The sequence below is a fragment of the Aptenodytes forsteri genome, unplaced genomic scaffold (genome assembly GCF_000699145.1).
Source record: "Aptenodytes forsteri isolate BGI_AS27 unplaced genomic scaffold, ASM69914v1 Scaffold45, whole genome shotgun sequence".
Classification (NCBI taxonomy): Eukaryota; Metazoa; Chordata; class Aves; order Sphenisciformes; family Spheniscidae; genus Aptenodytes; species Aptenodytes forsteri.
Window position 1 is genome coordinate 1,952,663 of NW_008794458.1, and position 21,336 is coordinate 1,973,998.

General features: G+C 36.3%; 1 protein-coding gene across 1 annotated transcript in view; it reads left to right on the forward strand.

Annotated features, from left to right (window-relative positions):
* RTTN (rotatin) overlaps window positions 1–16,533 on the forward strand; it is a 94,930-nt gene extending 78,397 nt beyond the window's left edge. The window contains 8 exon segments of the mRNA XM_019475014.1: window positions 2,305–2,399; window positions 6,485–6,562; window positions 7,992–8,118; window positions 10,140–10,339; window positions 12,250–12,517; window positions 13,786–13,889; window positions 14,255–14,324; window positions 16,085–16,533. Of these exon segments, the coding sequence (XP_019330559.1) occupies window positions 2,305–2,399; window positions 6,485–6,562; window positions 7,992–8,118; window positions 10,140–10,339; window positions 12,250–12,517; window positions 13,786–13,889; window positions 14,255–14,324; window positions 16,085–16,167 (1,025 nt within the window). The 3' untranslated portion in view covers window positions 16,168–16,533.
* The last annotated feature ends 4,803 nt before the right edge of the window (window positions 16,534–21,336 follow it).

A 21,336-nucleotide genomic window follows, 5' to 3' on the forward strand; every position in this document is an offset into this window, starting at 1 on the left:
TTTCTTCCCATTTTACAGTTTAAGTAGGACCTTCTCCCCTTGCAATGCAACATCTTTCATGCCTAAGGTTTTTACTTTACAGTAGTAAAACAAAAGTAAAAAACCTCTAATCAAAGTTTTTTTGTGCCCACTAGAGCACAGGGGAGACTGGTTAATTTGCATTTCTCATGTATCATGCATTTAATACCTGCTGCTCGGCCCAAGTGCACTTTGTCTTAGGTGCTTTCTCATTACTTGCATCTTTCTGTTGGTTTGTTCAGTCCTTTAAACCTGCACTACACTGAAATAGGTAGCCTAGATATGTCTGCTCAATGTCTGACCCCCATAGTGGCAGAAAACTCCAAACTTCAAATCCTATGCTATATACCTACTTTCTTCTCTTTCCCAGTGTATTGGTGGTCTACTCAGCCCTTGCTTCAATCAGGGTTGTTCTTCTGTTGATGACCCACTAGATCATCTAAGACCTGACTTCCTGCGAAGGCACTATCAGTGCATGAAGTGCATCATGTTCCGTGCTAGAGCAGCCTTCAAGTCATCCTTGCTGTGATGCAACACAAATTTTAGAGAAGAGGAGTTCTGGCATTCAAATCAATGTCCTGAAGATACCTGTAGCTCTAACATCACCTGTTCAGCTCTTAAGGACTACTTTTTAAGATACAAATGCAAAGTCCTGCACCTGGAAAGGAACAACCCCTTACAGTAGTACAGGCTGACTGGGGAGCTGAAAAGGACCTTGAGGTCTTGGTAGCCAGCAAGCTGAATGTGAGTAGACTAACAGCATCCTGGGCTGTATTAACGGGAAGACAGCCAGTGGATCGAGGGGAAAGGGTTATCTTTCCTCTACTTAGCACTTGTTAGAGCAAATCTAGAATAATGCATCCAGTTTTGGCCCAGTACAAGAAAGACATCAACAAACTGCAAGTTCAGCAGAGGGCCACCAAGGTGGTTGTGTCCACCCGTCCTTAGAGGAGAGGCTGAGGGAACTGGCCTTCTTCAACCTGGAGAAAAGAAGGTTTAGGGAGGACCTAATAGCAGCCTTCTCATACCTATGAGGTTTTGAAGAAGACAGAGCCAGCTTTTTCACAGCAGTGCATGGTGTAGGGGGATGAGAGAGAATGGGCATAAATTGAAACGTGAGAGTCAGACTGGCCATAAAGAAACGTTTCCCCTTTGAAGGCAGTCAAGCAGTGGCTAGACATACTGTGCAGTCTCTGTCTTGGCCATTTTCAAGACCCAACTGGATAAGGCTACAGGTAAACCTTGCCTGATCTTATAGCTGACTCTGCTTTGAGCAGGAGTTTGGACTATATGACCTCTGGAGGCCATCTCTTCCAACTTGAATTATCCCATGAGCCTATGATCTTGTAATAAATTAAAGACTCTAGATCCCAAGAAAAGAGCCTAACAACATTTTGCATTTTGAGTCACCTGAACATTTGCTTTCATTTGTCTCACCTCAGATGCAGCAAATCTGTTGCTGTTAGGGAAGAGTTGGGTAAGATAAATGCATGCCCTAACCTCTTGAAGCTTCAGCCTTCTAGGCAGTGTCATTGAAGATATCCTGAAGAATTATGAGTTGCTATCTTCTTCCTTCCAAATCATCCTCCCCTCTCCATCTTATCAGCCCTTCCTTTGGGCATTCCTCTCACAGGACTCTCTTGCAAGAGGACTCAAATGTATTCTTGCTTCTTGAGATCATTCAACTAGATGCACTCCATCTCGGAGACTGTTAGTTACATCCTGATATCAAGAAGATAATATATTATGAACTCACAGAATTTGGAGATCTGAATCCTTAAATCTCAGTTCAGGAGGGTAACAGTAATCAAGATCATTGCAAGAAAGATATTTTGTTTCATAAAGTATTTCTGATTGTGAATGAACTTCTGAATGTTAATATATTTTGTCTTCCAGTTGACCTGATAGACAGCTGTATAGAAAACATGAAACATATTCCAAGATCATTGCAAGAAAGATATTTTGTTTCATAAAGTATTTCTGATTGTGAATGAACTTCTGAATGTTAATATATTTTGTCTTCCAGTTGACCTGATAGACAGCTGTATAGAAAACATGAAACATATTCCAAGATCATTGCAAGAAAGATATTTTGTTTCATAAAGTATTTCTGATTGTGAATGAACTTCTGAATGTTAATATATTTTGTCTTCCAGTTGACCTGATAGACAGCTGTATAGAAAACATGAAACATATTCCAAGATCATTGCAAGAAAGATATTTTGTTTCATAAAGTATTTCTGATTGTGAATGAACTTCTGAATGTTAATATATTTTGTCTTCCAGTTGACCTGATAGACAGCTGTATAGAAAACATGAAACATATTCATGCACAGCTGAATTTGGATTCCCTAAAGCCTGGGAAAGCACAGAAAAAAAAGGTAATTATAAAAACCAAAAGACTGATATGATAAGACACTTCCCAGCTCTTTTTTGTTTGTTTTGGTTTATTTTCTTGAGGTAGATATTGTTGGTATTTGTAATGGGTGAGACAGAGTAAATGACAACTTGTAGTGGATCTGGATACTGGAACTTCTTTAAGTTTCAATGATTTTAGAGCTTTTACCAACTTGATTATCTCACACACTCACTCTTCCACCCAGAATTATGTTCACTAGGTCTCAACTTCCTTTTCCAACATGGAGATGACTGCTGGTTCAGGAAAGTCAGGCAGAAAAATCACATCAGTTTGTGCTTTGCAGCTGCTCAGTTACCGGTCTTGGATGTTACTGGCCAAAGCCCCTGGGCATGCGCTGGTGTTTGTCTCCATGCATCTCTCTGGTATCCAGGATCTTCTCCCACTTGCAGGATTGTTCCTCCAGCCAGGGTCTTCACATTCTTTTTTTTGGGCCCATTTCTTTCTTTCAGAGACCATTTCTTTTCAGGAATCCTTCTTTTTGCCACCAGCTTTTCTTTCCAGACCTCTAAGCTCCTGTTTACCTAATCTAAATAGTCTATGTGCGAAGTACAACACATGATCAGCCTCTGAATTAGTGGTTCTGTCTCATGTCTTTTCATTAATTGGAGGATTCAGGACTGCCCACTTTTAGTCCAGGTTATCAGAATTAGCAACTAGCCCATTCTGGTTGAAGCCAGCAACTAGCAGGCTTCTGATTGAGAGTTTAAAAGTTCAGTTTCAGACATTCACACACATACACGTTCATCCATTTGTCACCTGTCAGTGCTTGCATTTTGTGGTATTTATTTAGCCTACAACAATATCTAAGAGTACTGTATTATTTTCAGACATAGTTGGACTTTCAGCCTTGACTTCATGGTCCTACACAATCCAGCGATTTTTCCTATCTTGTTTCCACAATAATAATTTTTCTGTTTCTCAGGTTTCTTTCTCAGTGTCTTTCAACCAGTGCTAGCCATTTTGTTTTTTTCTGTTCCTGTACTAGTCAGCCTCCCTCCCACTCCAAAACTAGTTCCAGTCTGCTTGTGCATGTAAGTCATAGGTTTTTTTATTCTTTACCTTCTCATATTATGTGTCTTCCAATTCTAATTATTTTTCTGTCCTCCTGCATACTTGGTCTGGATGTCTCGGTCTCTTGTCATTAGACTCAATTGTCCCTGGCTTTAATTTCTTGTCAGAGTTTTTTTTACCTCATACTTGCACTCCTTCCGCTGCCTGTACTCCCAGTTTCTTCTCTCCATTCACAATTTCTTTGTTTAGCCTTTTTTTTTTTTAACCTCCCTTCCAGTTGTTCCAGATTCACATCACCCAGCTCTTCCTTACCACATCTAGACATAGATTATTTCTTACCATCATACAACAGTTTCATAAGATTTTTGTTGCAATCTGCTTGCTTTCTACCACTTTCATCTAAGAGAATTATTAAAATACAGACGATAACCTCTGCTGTCAAGTTTGATATCTTGTCCACTCCCACATAAAGCAGAAATTGCGGAAAACATCTTCCTGCAGGATATTTCTGTATTGTTTGAGCTAGATAGTATTTTTCTCTGAGGCGTTGGCACAAACAGACATTAGCCTTGATTTGTGAGAGTGTGGAACTGGTGTTTTATAACAATGAGCTCTTAAAAGAATTAGAGTTTGACCCTGACATTTGAAGGCTACAATATTTTTTCCTGAGATCTCCTAAACACATTCATTATCCCTTCTTCAAGGGGTGGAGGCTGAAAGGTGTCCTGCCCTGGATATGTCCAGTAAGGTTGAAGTCAGCTGGTTCTTTATATTTCTTGGGTTGTGAAGGGAGAAGCTGGGGACATTTGCTCCTCTGCTAAATGTAGAAGGAATTTAAAACTTGAAAGAAATTGAAGGAAAGGAGCCTCTGAGAAAGGTCAGAAAGACTGTTTGTGTTTAATTAAGAATTCTTTGAAAGAGATTTGCAAAAGACTTTGTGGCAGATTTCCCTGGTGAGCTGGGACTGTAGGTTGCTACATCATATGTAAGCGTGCTGTTCATCAATATGTGGTTGTCCTGGTTTCGGCAGGGATAGAGTTAATTTCCTTCCTAGCAGCTGGTACAGTGCTGTGTTTTGGATTTAGGACCAGAACAAAGTTGATAACACACCGACGTTTTAGTTGTTGCTAGGTAGTGCTTACACTAGCCAAAGACTTCTTAGTTTCCCATGCTCTACCGACTGAGAAGGCTGGAGGTGCACAAGAAGCTGGGAGGGGGCACAGCCAGGACAGCTGACCCAAACTGGCCCCAGGGACATGCCATACCATGTGACGTCATGCTCAGTGCATAAACTGGGGAAAGCTGGCCGGGGGGGCCGCTGCTCGGGGACTGGCTGGGCATCGGTCGGCAGGTGGTGAGCAATTGCACTGTGCATCACTTGCTTTGTATATTCTTCCAATTCTTTCCCCCATCCCACCGGGGGAGGGGGGGAGTGAGTGAGCGGCTGCGTGGTGCTCAGTTGCTGACTGAGGTTAAACCGCGACAGTGGTGCATAACGAAAGCAGTCTAGTTTCACATGAGGGAAGGTGAGGCATTGCTTTCATAGTCAGATTTAGCTGATCATTCACAAGACTGCCCCTCAACCCACTTCGAGGCACAGCTCTCAAAGTGAAGTTATCAGAGCTTCATTTCTTTTTCTTTCTTTTCTTTTAACTGTTGGGAAAAATGTGTTTGACCTAGCTTCAGTTGCCCTGAGAATGAAGTATTTTACCTGATATTCCTTTTATTTCACAATAATTACTGTGATGCTAAGCAAGGGTGTGAAAAGTATTTACAAATAGGCAAGCTTTCAAAAAAACCCCCTCAAAATAGGATCTTAGTAAAAATCAAGATATCCTAAAATAAATAAATACAAACAGTGCCATCAACACAATCTACAACTCTTTCAACCTCCTAGAAGTTTACATATTAAGTATAAGTTGTAGCTTGTGGCATTTTATAGGATTTAGTGCTCCTTGTATTTATTAAATAAATTAATACATATAGAAGTTCTTGAAGGAACATCTTAGAGTTAGTATTTTATTTAGCTAAAAATGAGATAAACCAGTCATAAAATGCATTTGTAATGATGACTTGTATGTTTCTTTTTCATCTACTACATCTGACTTTAATTAACTTTTTTGAGATACTTTTACTTCATCTCTAAATGTCATCAACTGTACATGATATGATTTATAAGCAAGCATTGTTGCTTCACCTTGTCTGAGATTTAAGCATGAATCCTATTTTACATTTTTGTTCCTTTATGCTTGATAAAACAAAAATAGTCTCCTGTGGTGAACAAGCTTATTGGAATTTGATCATCTTTCAGAAGTGGTTTAGTATGTCAACCTTATAGAAGTTAGGTCAGCCATCATTAGCCTTTCAGTGTCACAGCACTATCATGAAGATAGATTTTTTTTGTTTGTTTGTTTGTTTGTTTACTTGTATACTTGAATCTCAGTATAGTACCTCACTGTCCAGAGGTCTGTATTTATCTTTGTAATATTCTTATCAGGTTGGAAACTATCTCCGTTATTAAGGATAGGGAACTAAGACACTGGGAATATAAGGATGGATTGGTCTGACCAAATGTAGAGATCTGCAAGACACAGCTAGTTTATCCTTGTTTTTATCCAAGGAAGAAAAATAAGTGCTTCTAGGGAGTCATTCATTTGACTTTGATGATGTCTGTTTTAGATGTCTGCTTTAGGATGGAACAAATACCCAGAACATGTTCCCACCCATTCTTCATTAGTCGTAAGAGAAATGGAGCTCTACATTACAGATCTCTGCATTTGGCCAGATCAGTGCCCCTAGAAATAGTATCTGTGGGTTATAAAGAGAGATGAGGATGACTCCAAGTAACTTGTTATGAATGACTTTAAAGCTAACTGAGATGAATCCTACCTGAGATCAGAAGGAAACTCTGCTGAAGAGATGTGACCCACATGTTGATGCCTTAGATTTGTACCTCTCCTTTTGAAATCTCTTTCCTGCTTGTACAAAATTCCTTCTGGTCTTGTTGATGATCTTCAAATATTTTTCTCTGGATAGGAGGATAACCTTATCAAGCAGTTAAGGTGTTCTATGCAGCTCCTCAGAAACTGCCTCTTTCAAAATGAAGAATGCAAAGTAAGTATTCTTGTACTGAAATAATGTAAGCACATTCAGTTAGTGAATGAAGATAATTTTTTTTTTCTACTTTGAAATTATTTTCACGCTGGCTCAATTTAAGCTTGATATTAATGGCAAGAAACACTTCAAATTTCATTATGATTCCCACCTCCTAAGAATATTTCGTACTTGCATTAGGATGAACATATCAATGTTTGTATTGAAACATCATCTTCCAAAGATTTCAGATGGCTATCATCCTTTATACCCACTTCTGCTTTGCTTAAATCAATAATTCCAATTTTCAAAGCATATAATGTGAAAAATGGGTGTGGAGAAAAGTGTGGGGCCACAAGAAAGGCGCGTAAGAGGTACACTTCGCATCTTGGAAAGCGGTTTCCTCTCCTTTTTCCCTTTCCCTTTCTGAAAGACAAAAAAAAACTGAATAATCATTTGCCACTTACTTTTCTTTGTCTGTGTTAAATTACACTAATCCTGCAAGGCACAATTTTGTTTTCATCTTGGGGTTTCTTTTCATCATTTTTCTTTCTCAGAATCTTGTTTTGAATTTCTTCTTTTCATTTCACATTCTTTGTCTTTTTTCTCTGTGCTTTTCAATTTCTTTTCTACCTCAGTTCTTCTGCCTACCTGTTTTTTTTCCATGGGGAAAATACTACATTGCTTTTTTTCATTCTTTCTCTATTCTTCTTTCTGATGACTACTCTTCCTCTTTCTTATTGCTGATACCTTTCACGCATGTATTTCCATTTTTCTCTTTCACAGTTTAATTTGTCTTGGCATTGTGAATCAAATTGTGCTACTTACAGCAGATGCATTGGTGGAACCACAAGATTTCCAGACCTTCCAGAAGTACCCCTACTGAGGGCATGTGTTAGCATCCTTTTTGTATACAGAACACCACGTAAATTATGGGCCTGAATAAGCCATCTGGTTATCCCTAAGGTCCCCATAACTTGCTTGTGCCATAATCTCAGATTTCAAATATTTTTCTTGTTTTGATCAGGGGTCTGCAGAGACAATTGCTTGGAGGAGAGAAGGAAGTTGCTGTCGATAACTGAAGTTTTCTATCATTTGCTCTGTAGAACTGCACTCTTTATTTCCATGCTTTTTGAGTTCCAATAATTAGTTCAGTTGGAGTAGAATACAACTTTAGAATATGGAGCTCTTGAACAATCACAGTTGGAATGAATAAGTCTTTACCTTTGTTTGCATGTCTCTTAGTAATTAAAACGTGTGCTGCTTTTGAGTGGGATAGAGTTAATTTCATTAGTGTTGAAATGAGGGTGTCAGTTCTCTCCGTACAATCTTTTAAAGCAAACTAACAGGACACAATAAGATAAAAATATGCTTTTCTCACTCTATTTATACTTCATTTTGAAAGTATTTAATAGTATAGTAGTTTAAATTCTTCTTCATGTTCTTGTAGATGGCAGCACTCAACGCTTATCTTGTTCCTGTTCTGCATTCGCTATGGCCATGGTTTTTAATAGACGACTCCTCAATGCAAATAGCTCTTCACTTGCTTTGTGTCTACACTGCAAACTATCCTGCAGGTATGAGAGTAACTCTATGATGTAATACATCAAAATATTTAACACAAATAATTAAGACAGAAAAGCATAATAAAGGGAAAAGAATGTTTATTACTACCATAAGAGAAAAGTATAAAAGCACTGGTCCATCAAAGTCTATCAAGAGTTTTGATTTTAATACATTCAAGACTTTTGTTCAGATCCTGTTTCAGTCTGTTGGATTTAGCAAGAGTACAATTGTATTAAAGGATTAAATAGCATTTAATTCAAACCATTGTGTTTGAAGGTTACACTGAAAGTCCTGCCAAACTGAATAGTATACTGTAGAAATACTAAAATACCACTCTAAGAATTCTCTCACAGGCAACGGTGTATCAGTACTTTATACAGTTTGTACTTCAGCCCTTATTGAGAACATTCTGGTTTTGAAATACTCAGTAATCTAATTTAATTCTGTATTAAATTTCTGCCATTTATTTATGCATTGGGCTCAGTAGCTTGTATTTGTATATTCTTCATAAGGATTCTCTTCTTCATTTGAGGAAACCCTTTATTTCCATTGATGAGTAATTATCCCCACTACTAGAAGCCTGTTCTTTTTTTTCTAGTACACATTTGTCTCATTCTGTATCCTGGTTATTGACTCACATAATGATTTGCTAGTGGGTTGAAGAGACATATAAGTATCTGTTGATTTCTCCCTGTTAAGATACCATAAAAGAGTTAGCATGGTTAAAACATATTAACTGAACAGTCTCTGAGCTTTTTTTACCCTCTTTTTAAGTTAATGTCTCCAGACCTTAAATGAGCTTGTGATGCTTTTTGTCATAAAGACATTTTTTTAATAGATAACGATTTGCTAGTGGGTTGAAGAGACATATAAGTATCTGTTGATTTCTCCCTGTTAAGATACCATAAAAGAGTTAGCATGGTTAAAACATATTAACTGAACAGTCTCTGAGCTTTTTTTACCCTCTTTTTAAGTTAATGTCTCCAGACCTTAAATGAGCTTGTGATGCTTTTTGTCATAAAGACATTTTTTTAATATGGACTGAAGAAAGGTCAAATATGTATTAGTCAATCACAGGATATAAAATTAAAATGTTATGTCCTGTGATGTACTGGAAATCAAGCTGAAGTTCTGATGGTCTTTCTTGTTCCTTAACTCTGAGTGACTCTAGGCTGCATTTTTATTTTCCTTGCTAATAAGGGCAAGTGGTTTTAGATTAATCGTATTTTTTTTCTTTCTGTTCAGAATAGTTGGCTTATGAGGTTGCCCAGACTTACTTACTCTGAACTGGTTAACCGCTTCCCCTTAGTGTAGTCAGACAAAGAAATGCATATAGATGTTTGTAACAGTTAAAAACTGTCTCACTTTTATTTACTTTTGCCTTGTAAGAAGTTAACCGTTGTTGCAGATGGCAAATGCCACTAAATAAAAAGTTGTATATGCATATTTGTGCACAAACATCACGTTGGTAACTTAGTTGTTCCCTGCCGCTGTATTAGTTTGAGCTTGTAGCTCTGTAGCGTAGGATTTTGCATGCTACTGTGGCACAAGGTGATGACAGATGCAGACAGCGCTTTTATTTCTCAGAAAAATATTTTAAGGAACTTGTTAAACCTTTCAGATGTATAGAGACCTTTTTTTCTGAACCAGTTTCAGAGGGTCCCTTGAGATTCTGATGCCAAATAATTGTATAATGCCTTAGATACAATGTTCTGGTTTTTAAGGAGACTTTCTGAGACAGAGCAATGGCTTCTCTTTAACAGCAGAATTGCCTCTTAGGTTCTAGAACATTAGGACAGTAGACACCTATTCCAGTAAACTAGATGCCTATTCCAGTAAACTGTCACATTCAGGCACGTTTCTATTCAAAGCATGCCCCATTGACTTCACCTTGGTTCAAAGAAATAAAAAAAAAACTTTCAGAAGTCCTATCTCAATCTTTGAGCTGTTAGACTGCTCTTTCTATAGATTTTTTTTTTTTAATTAATGTATATGTGCATTTCTCATATGATAAATGTTTCATTTCTCTAAGGTTGTGCTTCACTTTGTTGGGCCAGCGGTGGACAATCATCACTTCTGTCTGCACGAAGTGCAGCTGGCAATTCATTAATGCATAACATCTTGAAATTGGCTTCCCAAGTGTCAAACGATAACAGCCCAATTCAGCAGGCTGTCTTTTGTCTTCTTTCTAACCTTGCTCTGTCTCATGACTGTAAAGGCATTATTCAGAAGGTAAGTAAAAAACAGTCTTGATTTTAGCAATGTGATGGATGCATTTTCCTTTTTAATAAACCCTCATATTTCAATATGGAGTATCCTGTGATCATATAGAGATGCTTCTGCAGGAGTCAAAACCCTTGTGTCTTCTCAGTTAGTTGTGTTACTGTTCCCTAAGTGCAGCGTGTAATTTGGTCATATTCATAGTCTGGACAGAAACAACATATGGAACTACACAATTTTTGCTAAAGCTTTTTATAACCTCTCAGTTTCAGTGGGGTGTAAAATTTTTAATACCCATATATATTGATAGCAATCACTAGTGGATCATGAAAGTGAGCACACAGTAGAACAAACTACTTGTGAGTAAACAAGAAATTAAACATTGTATAAATCATTAGGTGTACTGTGTGAAACATAATCTTTATGAAAATTTTATTTTTAGAGAAGATTTCCTACATGTTCTACCTAACATTGGCTGTTAGGTAGAAATCTATTCTTATTATATAAATGTAAGTACTGTCTCTTCCCTTTTTAATTTGTATATTGAATGATCCTTACTCTATTTTATCAAATGTTCATCAAATGTTCATTAAAAATCTGTTTCTTTTGAATTTAACTTTGATCATTTAAATAAATTCAACACCTTGAGACAAGAAGTCAAACCATGTGGAAGATCAGCTATAGTGGTGACTTGATAAAACTAGCTAACACAACAGAAATTATAAAAAGTATGTTTGTTTTTAGCATCTTTTATAGTAGTTTAATTACAACAATTTCTTTCAATTTACATTAACAATGTTCTGTGCTTGGACCTAATTACCTGTTAGAAAAGGCAGGGGGAAATATGATCTTTTTGTGGTGCTAATTATGTGAAATCTGGTCATACAGTTACAAAATTGCTGATACTCAAACTTTTTGATAGAAACAAAGAGTTTGAGATCTTTTCTATGGTAGCTGTTCTGTTCTGTGGATTGTTTTGGCTTCTGCTGTCTTCAGAGTTTCACTCTAGTGTGATAGTCCTCATTCTCTCTTCTGAGCTCTGCTTTTATAAGTGTACGCAATGCTGAATTACTAATTCCATCTGTGACAATTAAATTACCAGTATTATATTCACGTGCAGAAAACCACAATGAGTTTGTATGCTGGATTGTTTGCTTTCAACCAGATGCCCCTGTGTTGTCGAGGGTCAGTGAGGTTGGGAATGTTTAGTCAAGGATTTTTTTCATCATAGGAATGTTATGTTAGAACATCTCCCTTTTGCAACAGGGGAATAGATTTTGCCCTGCTCAGAATCTCTTTAAAGTGGAGGCAGACCCTGAGGTTGGGAAGCGGTAGTGTATGCCATATCAACAGACAGATCTTTTTCTTCAAAGCTTACAAAAATAGAGGACGTGACTATGGCTGTCAGTGAAGGGGGGCGCTACTATAGATCCTTATGGGTCCCTTCCAACTTGAGATATTCTGTGATTCTATGGCACCTTTAACATAGCTAAACATTTAACGCAAGCAATAATAAATAAGGAGTCAAGAATACATTAGGTAAGTAGTGCATTGATTCAGTTAAATTGCTTCTAGCTTATTTTTCGGCAGAAACGCTAAGTGCAAAGCAAAAAGCTTAGGTAGTGGTGGGAATTATTTCTTTAAAGAAATACATTGTGTTGGGTCAACTTTTATGTATCTACACTGCATAAATTATTACAGAAGAAAATGTATTTTACTATATTAACTTTTTAACCAAGATGCAGATTCTTTTTCATATGTAACTCTTTTAAAAATCCTTGATTAATAATGGATTCCCTGAAATATATAAATGGAACATGAGTGCTAGTTTTTGGTCAAGTATGCAGATTGGAAGGTCAAACAGCAGTGAAGAAAACATGGAATACTCTAAATTCTAACATACTTTTTCTTCCTTCTGACAGAGTAATTTCCTGCAGAACTTTCTGTCTCTTTCATTACCAAAAGGAAGTCATAAAAATCCTGGCAATGTGTCTACTCTTTGGCTAAAGCTGCTACTGAACATATCTTTTGGGGAAGACGGACAGCAGATGATCATGAAGATAAATGGTTTTTTAGACCAGATCGTGGAAATGTGTAAATACAAACACAAGAGCAGCCAACATCTAGCACTTCTCATTCTACATAACATATGTTTTAGTCCAGCTAATAAACCAAAGATATTAGCTAATGGTACATATCTAAAGGGTATACAAGCTATTTTACTCTTGAGAATATTGTGTCTTCCAGAATACCATATTTTCATTGCAATTTGGGTTACTGACCAAGACCTCAATATTGTTATTTAGAAAAGCATGTCTATAAAAATTATTTTCATAGAAGTAATTATAGAACATATATTTTGGCAGAAAAGCAATTAAAATAAGAATATATAGCAAAAGGAAAAGCAACTAAATAGTTTAAAAAAAAAATTGTTTTATTGAGAGACTGATCATTTGAATACAGTAACACATTATGAATGAAAGGATTTTTGCAGTTTTCTCAAACAGCTAGTTTTTAAGGGGGGAGTTGAAGGATTCCTTGTGTCAGTTTGAAATAACTTACTTTAGAAATATTTTTTTTAAATATTTCTACCATGAAAGTTCCTATCTTTCAGTTGGACAAAACTTCATTAGCTCCTGCAAGTCATGGATGTTGAGACAAACTATTTTGTTTTCTGTCATGTGCAGAAAACACTTGTGATAATGATAAAGTTGTGATCATGGCATATATATTTAATGTAACAACATGCACAGAACTTTTTTCTCTTTATTTTTGTAAAAGGCATGTTTCTTCCCCCTGTTTAATTGCAGAGAGAATGCTCCTGTCTTTGTTATAAGTTCTCAGCAGGTTTTCCATAGTGTCCATGCTTTTCATTTTTTCCTAAGATGCTGATTTGCTGCCTTAATTAAGCATACATTATTCAGTTACATAATCTGTGAATTTTTATTATGAAGCAAACAAGCAAACTTGAGTCTGGCTTCAGAGCAAGGCTAGGAAATTAAGGGACCTACAGTGGGGTGGCAAATATTTCTCATTGGTTACAAATCATCTACATAATAAGTACTAAGGAAAATAGAAACATCTTAATTTCTATCCTGATGTGGCTCTAATTGTGGCTACTGGGAGTTATCAAACAGTTTCATGGCTTACCCAGTCCCTATGCATAGCTGATGGCTGTACATAACATGCATGTTTTATTACTGATGGCTTAATTTTTTAGCATTGCTTGGTTTTGTTTTGCTATATTCTTTTTAACACTTCTTTCAATGTAATTTGCCAATTTCGTGAGCATATTTAAATTTAATTAATCTGATAAAGTTTCTGTAATTCCTCTGCCATTGCAATACTTGGCATAGAAATAAGTGTACTCCAAGCATCAAAATACTGAGACATGTAAATAGATTTGTGTGCTTTTGATGATATTTTCTAGGTGAGTTTTTTTTATTTTTTCTCATTAGATAAAGCAGTTGCAGTACTGTCTGCCTGTTTGGAAAGTGATAGTTGTGCTGTTCAGAGAATAGGAGCAGCTTCACTTTGGGCTTTGCTTCACAACTATCAGAAGGTTAGTATTTGAGAAATACTTGAAAAAATTGTAATGTTTAATTTTATGATGCTGTAAAAAATGCAGTAACCTTTAAGTAAATAAAAATAAAGTTTACAGCAGCAGTTCCATTTTATAATTTTAATCACGTAGCTGCTCAGGCTAGGAGGTTAAACAATATGGTAAGGAAGCAGCTTGTCCTCTGTGATTTGTGACTGCTTATATAAATGCAGTCTGTATGATGATACAGTCATATGCTAATTCTAAAATTCGTGCGTCTGATGTTCTGCTGAATTATTGTCATTTTCTAAACTTTGCTGTTAAAGTTTGAACATGTGGGGAAGAAAGTCAAGTCATTCCGTTTTGTGTGTTTGTATATGCTACAGGCAAAAGTGACTTTGAAGAATCCATCAATAAGGAGAAGAATAGATGAGGCTTATTCTTCAGTGAATAAAAGTAAGTCTTAGTTCCAACTAATGCCAATTCTGTATTTTTCCATCAGGTAGATCATTAATACATTTTGGTTTATATAATCACAATCAGTTTTTGTTGTGCTACAAGTTTTTGAAAGGATATTTTTGTTTCTAAAATTATGAGTAGTACTATGCTTTATGGTTAGGCATCTTATAAACACAGATACAGAAAAATGCCTCTTGGTTAACAAATTATAAATAAGACCTCAGGTAATTGCTAAGGTTAGTTTGTAAGAATAGGTCTGATGGTGCTTGCAGCCAAATGCTTTCTTTGCACAGTACACTTCTGTGTTAATTTTTAAATTTAGTGATGAGAAAAATTGTTCATTTAGCATTGACTTTGCTTAACAGTGCTCAACCTCACTCTGTTCAGCCACACAGAGAAGAGATCAGAACAGATCATTGTGCCAGTCTTAAAGTACTGTACCATGAATTAGCTGACTTTCTGAAAGCTTGAGTTTTTTGCTCAAGTAAGTGAACGTAACTATCGTTTGAATAGCTTTTATATGATAGGTTGCTATCTTCAGCTCAAGAGCATTCATTTTGAAAGATGTTCAAACACTGGTCTGTAGCTAGAGATTCTGTAGCTAGTAATGGGTTTATTGGTTGCTAGTCACATCAAGACTCTGATCTTGCAAAAACATGCAAATGTTTCATTTTAAGCCAATGAGTTTTCCTACTGATTTTAATTGCTCCATAGATGTACTCAAATAGGTTTATCAATTGGGGGCCTTACAATACCGAGTTCCAATAGTATTTTGCACAACAGAATTGCCACAAAATTTCTGCCTACATTCAACACTGCTTGTCAGTGTCCTAATACGGAGATGTATTTTTGCTAGAACATCTCATGATAATTCTTCCTGTACTGTCACCTGAATCCATTGATTTAGTCAATGAACTGTTGTTTCAAACTCATCCTTTACTAAGTCAACCATTAAACATAACATATTTCATATACTGATAGTGCATTAATAAATAGATAAGTTTGTATTGTTCTTTATAGCATAAGTACCACTGATAAGAGACTTTTCAAAATACTATGTTGAATCAACAAGGTAGAAATATGCAGCTTTTACAGGCTAGCACCTTGTAGCTGTGATCCCTGTTTATTTATGTACCACTTTAGAACATAAAGTCCTAGACTGATTTTTAATTCAATAAACATTTAAATATCAAAATATTGAGTATGAAAGATTTTATGCAACTGTAATTGTTACGGTTTAGAGTCATGTGAAGTTGTCATCTATATTTTCCTGCATTAAGGTTCTCAACTAGCCTACCCTATTAAAGCTTTGAACGCTTTACAGTGATAATTGAGCTAAAATGGTAGATTATTCTTCTGAGTACAAGTGGGGGAGTTTTTCAACATGTCTATTGTTATTTTTCATTTCCCACTTTGTCCTACCCAAGGAGAAGTTTTGGCAAGAACAAGTCATGACCTCACTGTAACATAGCATAATCAAAAGGCAGTTTTCACTTTATTTGGTACAACTAAGTGGGGACTTGGAAAGCTGCTAAAAAACCTAGCTTTTAAAAAAAAAAACACCAAAACAAAAAACCACAAACAAAAAAAACAGACTTTGCAACAAAGTATTAGTACTTGATTTGCTACTCATAATATAGAGGTTAAGATCATAAAATAGCATGAATTCTAGCAAGGCATTTGATGTGATCTTTGAAAAAATCATTTTGTATTAAGAATCAACTAGAAGTTCAAATCTTGTTTTTTCTTCCTTTTAGCTACTCCACAGCCAGAAGAAAATGAGCTACATGCCTACTATTTAAAATTCTTGGAGAATATAGTGAAGCTTCTTGATTGTTAATGATCATCAAATGACTTCTCCTGTTGAAATTGGACAGTTTATTCAATGGGAGCCTGAAATTTAAAGAAAATACTTCCAATTCATGGATTTGTGGTAGCAGCATACATGCTACAGAAGAAATTTATGAAGCCTTTGAGGAAGGAGTTCATCACTTTGAACCAAAGAAATTGCACTAAATGTGGTTCAAACTATTTGTACTGTAATCCCAATGGGAAATTGTAATGATGCTACTATGTAAAGTATGTACACAGGAGAAGGAATGTACAGAGGAAAAGGACGTGAAAAATCAGTAATTTTCTTAAATTATGCATTGAAATTGTTACTGTAAAGTATTAGAATTGCTGTTTTGGATTGGTCTTAATAAAGGGAGTTTTAACTGAGACGGCATTTGTTGTCAGTGGATTGTAATTTGTAATGTTGCAGATGTGCACTGTGCACTCGTTAGATCCAAGAACTGAAAATATTGGCAGGGATGGTGTGTTATACCTATTAAGTATAGAACAGCAAGGTGTGTGTTTTAGTTTTGAAGGAGTTTTCAGTTCAAACTGCTGCGTTTTTTTTTTTAAGATGCTAACAACTGAAAAAGAGCTCTCAATTGCTGATATTATAGGTGACGGTTATGTTAACATAGCATTTTATTCAGGATATGAGGTGTGTGCATCAGTTTTAGTCATTACATTACAACATCGTAGAAAAAATTTGAGACCCAATCTGTTGGTTTCCAATTTATAAACAGTTCAAATCTTTTCCTTGAGGAAAAAAAACAGTCTGTTATCCAGGCCTGTGTTTTCTTTGAACTGCTACTATGGAAGTATTGTCATAAGTTTTTCAGTATACTGTTCTAAATGAGTTTGAGAGAAAAATGCATTGATGCCTGAGCATGTGACAGTTTTGCTGAACATGCTTCTGAAATATCTAGCCGGGTGTTTAGATTTCCCTCAACACATAAAGTTTTTGGTTTATGTCAGGGACAGATAGAAGTGGGCAAATAGAAAGCAAAACTTGGGTAACATCTCTAAAAGAGTTGTAGCAAGGCCATGTCTACCTGTAATTAGTCTTTTCTTCCTAACCAGGTGATGAAAGTGTTTTCCACTGACAGAGGAGATGGGTTTTTTGTTTGTTTGTTTTGCGATGCTTATAAATAATGTGTGACTTGATATTATTCAGCTGACATAAGCGTGATGCTTATAGCAGCTGGATTAAATCATTACTAGAAATGTAATTATCGTCTAACCTCCCACTCCTCCACCAAACAAAAAGCAAGGGTAGACCACCAGAGTCTGAACGCTCGAGAACACTTGACAGCAGACAGCTCCGCAAGTCAGCATCCGCTGTCTGGGCTTGGGGGGGTCTCTTCCCCTCAGACTAGCGCGTGTCGATTCTCTTCAGAGATTTATGTTTCAGCATACTTGACCCCGATGATTTCTCTCATAAATCAAGTTGTAAGTCAAAATGCAGATTGTTTGCCAGTTTGCTTTCTTTTCCAGAAGGACAAAAAATGAGAGCACTCGATGCCACATTAATTCCAATGGAAGTAACCACTCAGCAAGGATGGCGAGAGCTCTTTCAAAGTGTAGAAATACACATGGATATAATGAGGTGAAATAGGGCTGCATAGTTGAATGACTTCATTAAATGCAAGTACAATGTAATAAGAACATAGACGAACTGGATGCTTGTTTTCTATTAAACATTTCTGTTTTACTGAGCTGTACAAATTCTTGAAGAAATTATTCATATTGAAAAATCCGGATAAATTGCTAATACATTTGTTGTTACAGTAAGCCTTAGTGCAAGTGCTGTGTTTATCCCAAAATGAGCATAGATCTAACCACTATTTTCTCAGTATTTTGCAACATTTTACAATTGTAGGAAGCAACTGTAGCGATGGCATAAGTAAACACTTCTGTTTGGTGTTGCTCCTTAGGAAAATCAAAGCAATTTTTAGCCTCTAAGGGCATGTACATCAAATCTGTATATTCACTTTGTGTATAAAGTCTTCACAGAATACTTAAAACTTTTCTCCTTCAAGATAAAGGAAAGAGGAATTTACTTATTTATTTATTTAAAGGACAGCACTCTCTTCATCACCTTTTCCCTCAAAAATCAGGGGCGTACAGCAGCTGCGTCCTGTCTCCCTGCATGTTAATAAAGAGGTGGGTTATAAAACATAAATGACCCTATAATTTCTGTTCACTGGCACTTAGACTAGCACAATTAGCCTCACAATAACCTTTGGTCTTAATTGCTTTCATGACAGAAAACTAAAATATTGAGACCTCATTCATAGTTAAACAATTTCAGAATTTGAGAGATGCATCTATTTTCAAGGATGTGGTATTTCTAATGTTTGGGTTATTTATCGTGTTTGGGTTTTCAAAGAAAATTAAATCCTAAAATACCTTCAAATTTAAGAGCTGTAAAATCATTTCTTATCCTACAGAGGAAAGTGCAATTAAAGTGGAGGTGCGTTCCCTGAATAGACTGCAGAATTTAAAAGGGTAGTATTCAGCGTGCATCTAGTTTCTCTAATAAAAGGCATGGCCATGCAAGCTAGGAGTCTCTTGAAAATCCTTATCCAGGAGAACACAATTACCATTTGCACTAACTGCAGATATATTATGCTCTTACTTGGTTGCTTTATCTTTTATAAGTTTGTAATCAAGAAAGAAGTTACTTTAAATTCAAAAGAGGTATGTGCATAAAACCCACTACAGTGAGGCTTTCAGATTTTTCAAGACTGATGTGTCATCCATTGCATGGTCAAAACTTTCAAGGAAATAATTTTTGCCTGAGTGGTAAAAAATTGTGGATTAAACTGAAATCATTTAGGTTTGATTGTGTGTGTGTTCATGCAAATAGAGACATTAAGTCATGACTTGCTGATGAAGTTTTCAAACCTCTGAGTAATAGATTTTCAAGCCCACTTGAAAATTCTCAGAAAAAGATTTCATTTATGAGAAAGGCACTGTGTTTTGCTTTTCCAGCAATTTGGAGCTAGGGATTCTCCTCACTCAGTCATAGCAACTACACAGCCCCCGGTAGAGTTTTTCATTGGTTCGTCTCCATATCAAACATGCAAATTACAGCAATTACAGGCTTCTGGCTTCAGTGGAATGACGGAGCAGTAATGGCCAGACTGGGGAGGGTAATTTTCTATACTGAGACTTTGGCCCAGTTTTATATAAGGATTTCCCTTCACAGTAAAGTAGAAGCTACTGTGACAGCTTCTCAAATCTGATTGTCCTTCAGAGGACAAAGAAGACAATCCTTGTCTTCTAAGGAGAAAAAAAAAAAAAAAAAAAAATTGGTTAGCAGACACCTGAAGATTGCTGTCCTCCAGGGAGTCTAGGGCCACTCTCTAGTTCACTTGAGGTTTCTTATGGTTGTAAAAAAAAAAATGTGATCCCTTCAGATCTTTCCCCCAGATGGCCTCCTAGAGTAATCATTTACAGCTACACCGCTGTGATAGCAGTCATACTACCATTACTTTAGAAGAAAGAGAGAGAGTTGTGGTAAACACAATTTCCCAACACCTCAATCCTTTTTAGCTCATCTTTTGGCTCCTGGGCCACACTGTAGAAGATGCGCGTTCTTCATTTATCACCTCCTCCTCATTTTTTGGTGATTACCTGACCTCATTCAGCAATTCTATGTGGCCTCTGGGCATTCCCAAGAGCTGGTGAGTCTCCCTGTTGTGTAATCCAGAAGGGTTTGGCCCCATGGATGAGGGTCGGTCTGTGCCTTCTGGCCTCAGTGCCAACTACTCTTGGGCACGTCTTATTTTTATAACTGGTGTTTTAGGTGCTGAAGATTAACAGCAGGGATTTTACGATTCAGTTTGGTATTCAGCTGCATGTTCCCCCTGCCAACCCTATCTCAGCCACCACAACCTTTTAAAAAAAAAAAAAAAGTACGGTGCGAAAGCTGGTCCCTTTTTCACTGGAAGAGGAGATTCTCACAGCACCTGCTTTCCTGCATCCAAAATGCAGAGTGTCAGTCTGTGTTGGATCTACAGCAAACGAACGTGCTCAGGTTCACAAATGCACTCATTCTTCATAAACACGTGGACTGATTCTGAATGATCAATCTGGACGTTATGTCGTCATTCCAGCTTCTTGATTGCTTGCCAACAGGACTATCAAGTTTTGCATTTGTAGATCCTGGTCCTTAGAGTTTAGTCTGTGTGTGCAAGTCTTCGCAAAGCAAAAATATAATTTTAATAGATATCAATATTGCATATGATTTTTGCATATGATTCTATAATTTTATTCAAAATAGAAATGTCGGAAGACAGTGGGAGTTAGAAGGGTTTTTCATGAATATGTGATGGAGCTGTTTGGAAACAAGTTTATTTTTCGTTGTATGTATTTTTTACATTCCTTTTCCACTTCAGTTGAAAATAAAAATAATCTACTTTATGAGTCTCCTGAGATTTCTTTATAAATAGATTTTTTATTAATATTACATTTTTATAATTTTTATTTTTTATGCTTTTTTAGATGTTTATATTTTTTCAGAGAAGTCTAATAACTTTTCAGTAACTTCAACGCTGTTTTTTTCTGCTTTTATTCTGTCTTTTTTCCTTTTTTTTGAATTACTGACACAGCATTATCTACCTTTTAGATCCAATAATGCATTATTTAGGGCCTAAAAATATAAATTCTTCTGGCCAGTGATTCTATCTGATACGTGAATCTTGAATTTGGTTTGGCATTTCTAATTCTTCTCATTTTGAACAACTATGCCGTTTAAATCATCAGCCATTGTTATCAAACTAGTCTGAAATATAATGTTGACTTTTTAAAATTAAATCAGAACTAAACACATTTCAATATTCCTTGTTGTTTTATTGAGAAGTATATGCATTATTTAATTTTTTTTTTTTTAAGCAGCTATTTTTTCAAAGCAGCATCCGTTGTTTCTTCTACTTTCTCTAACTTAAGACCAGCATTCACATGATTTTATTGAGATCTCAGAGGTTAGCAGTAATTCCTGCTACCAAACGCAACCGATGATTTTCAAGAAGCTAGCAGGCATCTGGTTTTTGTGCCTGTGGTTTTACAAAGCATGGGTGATGCAGACAAGCCCCTTCTGGTATTTTCAACCTGTCAGAAAGATGCCCTGCAACTTAGAGAACATGTTTTTCTCTGCAAAAAGCTCAAAACT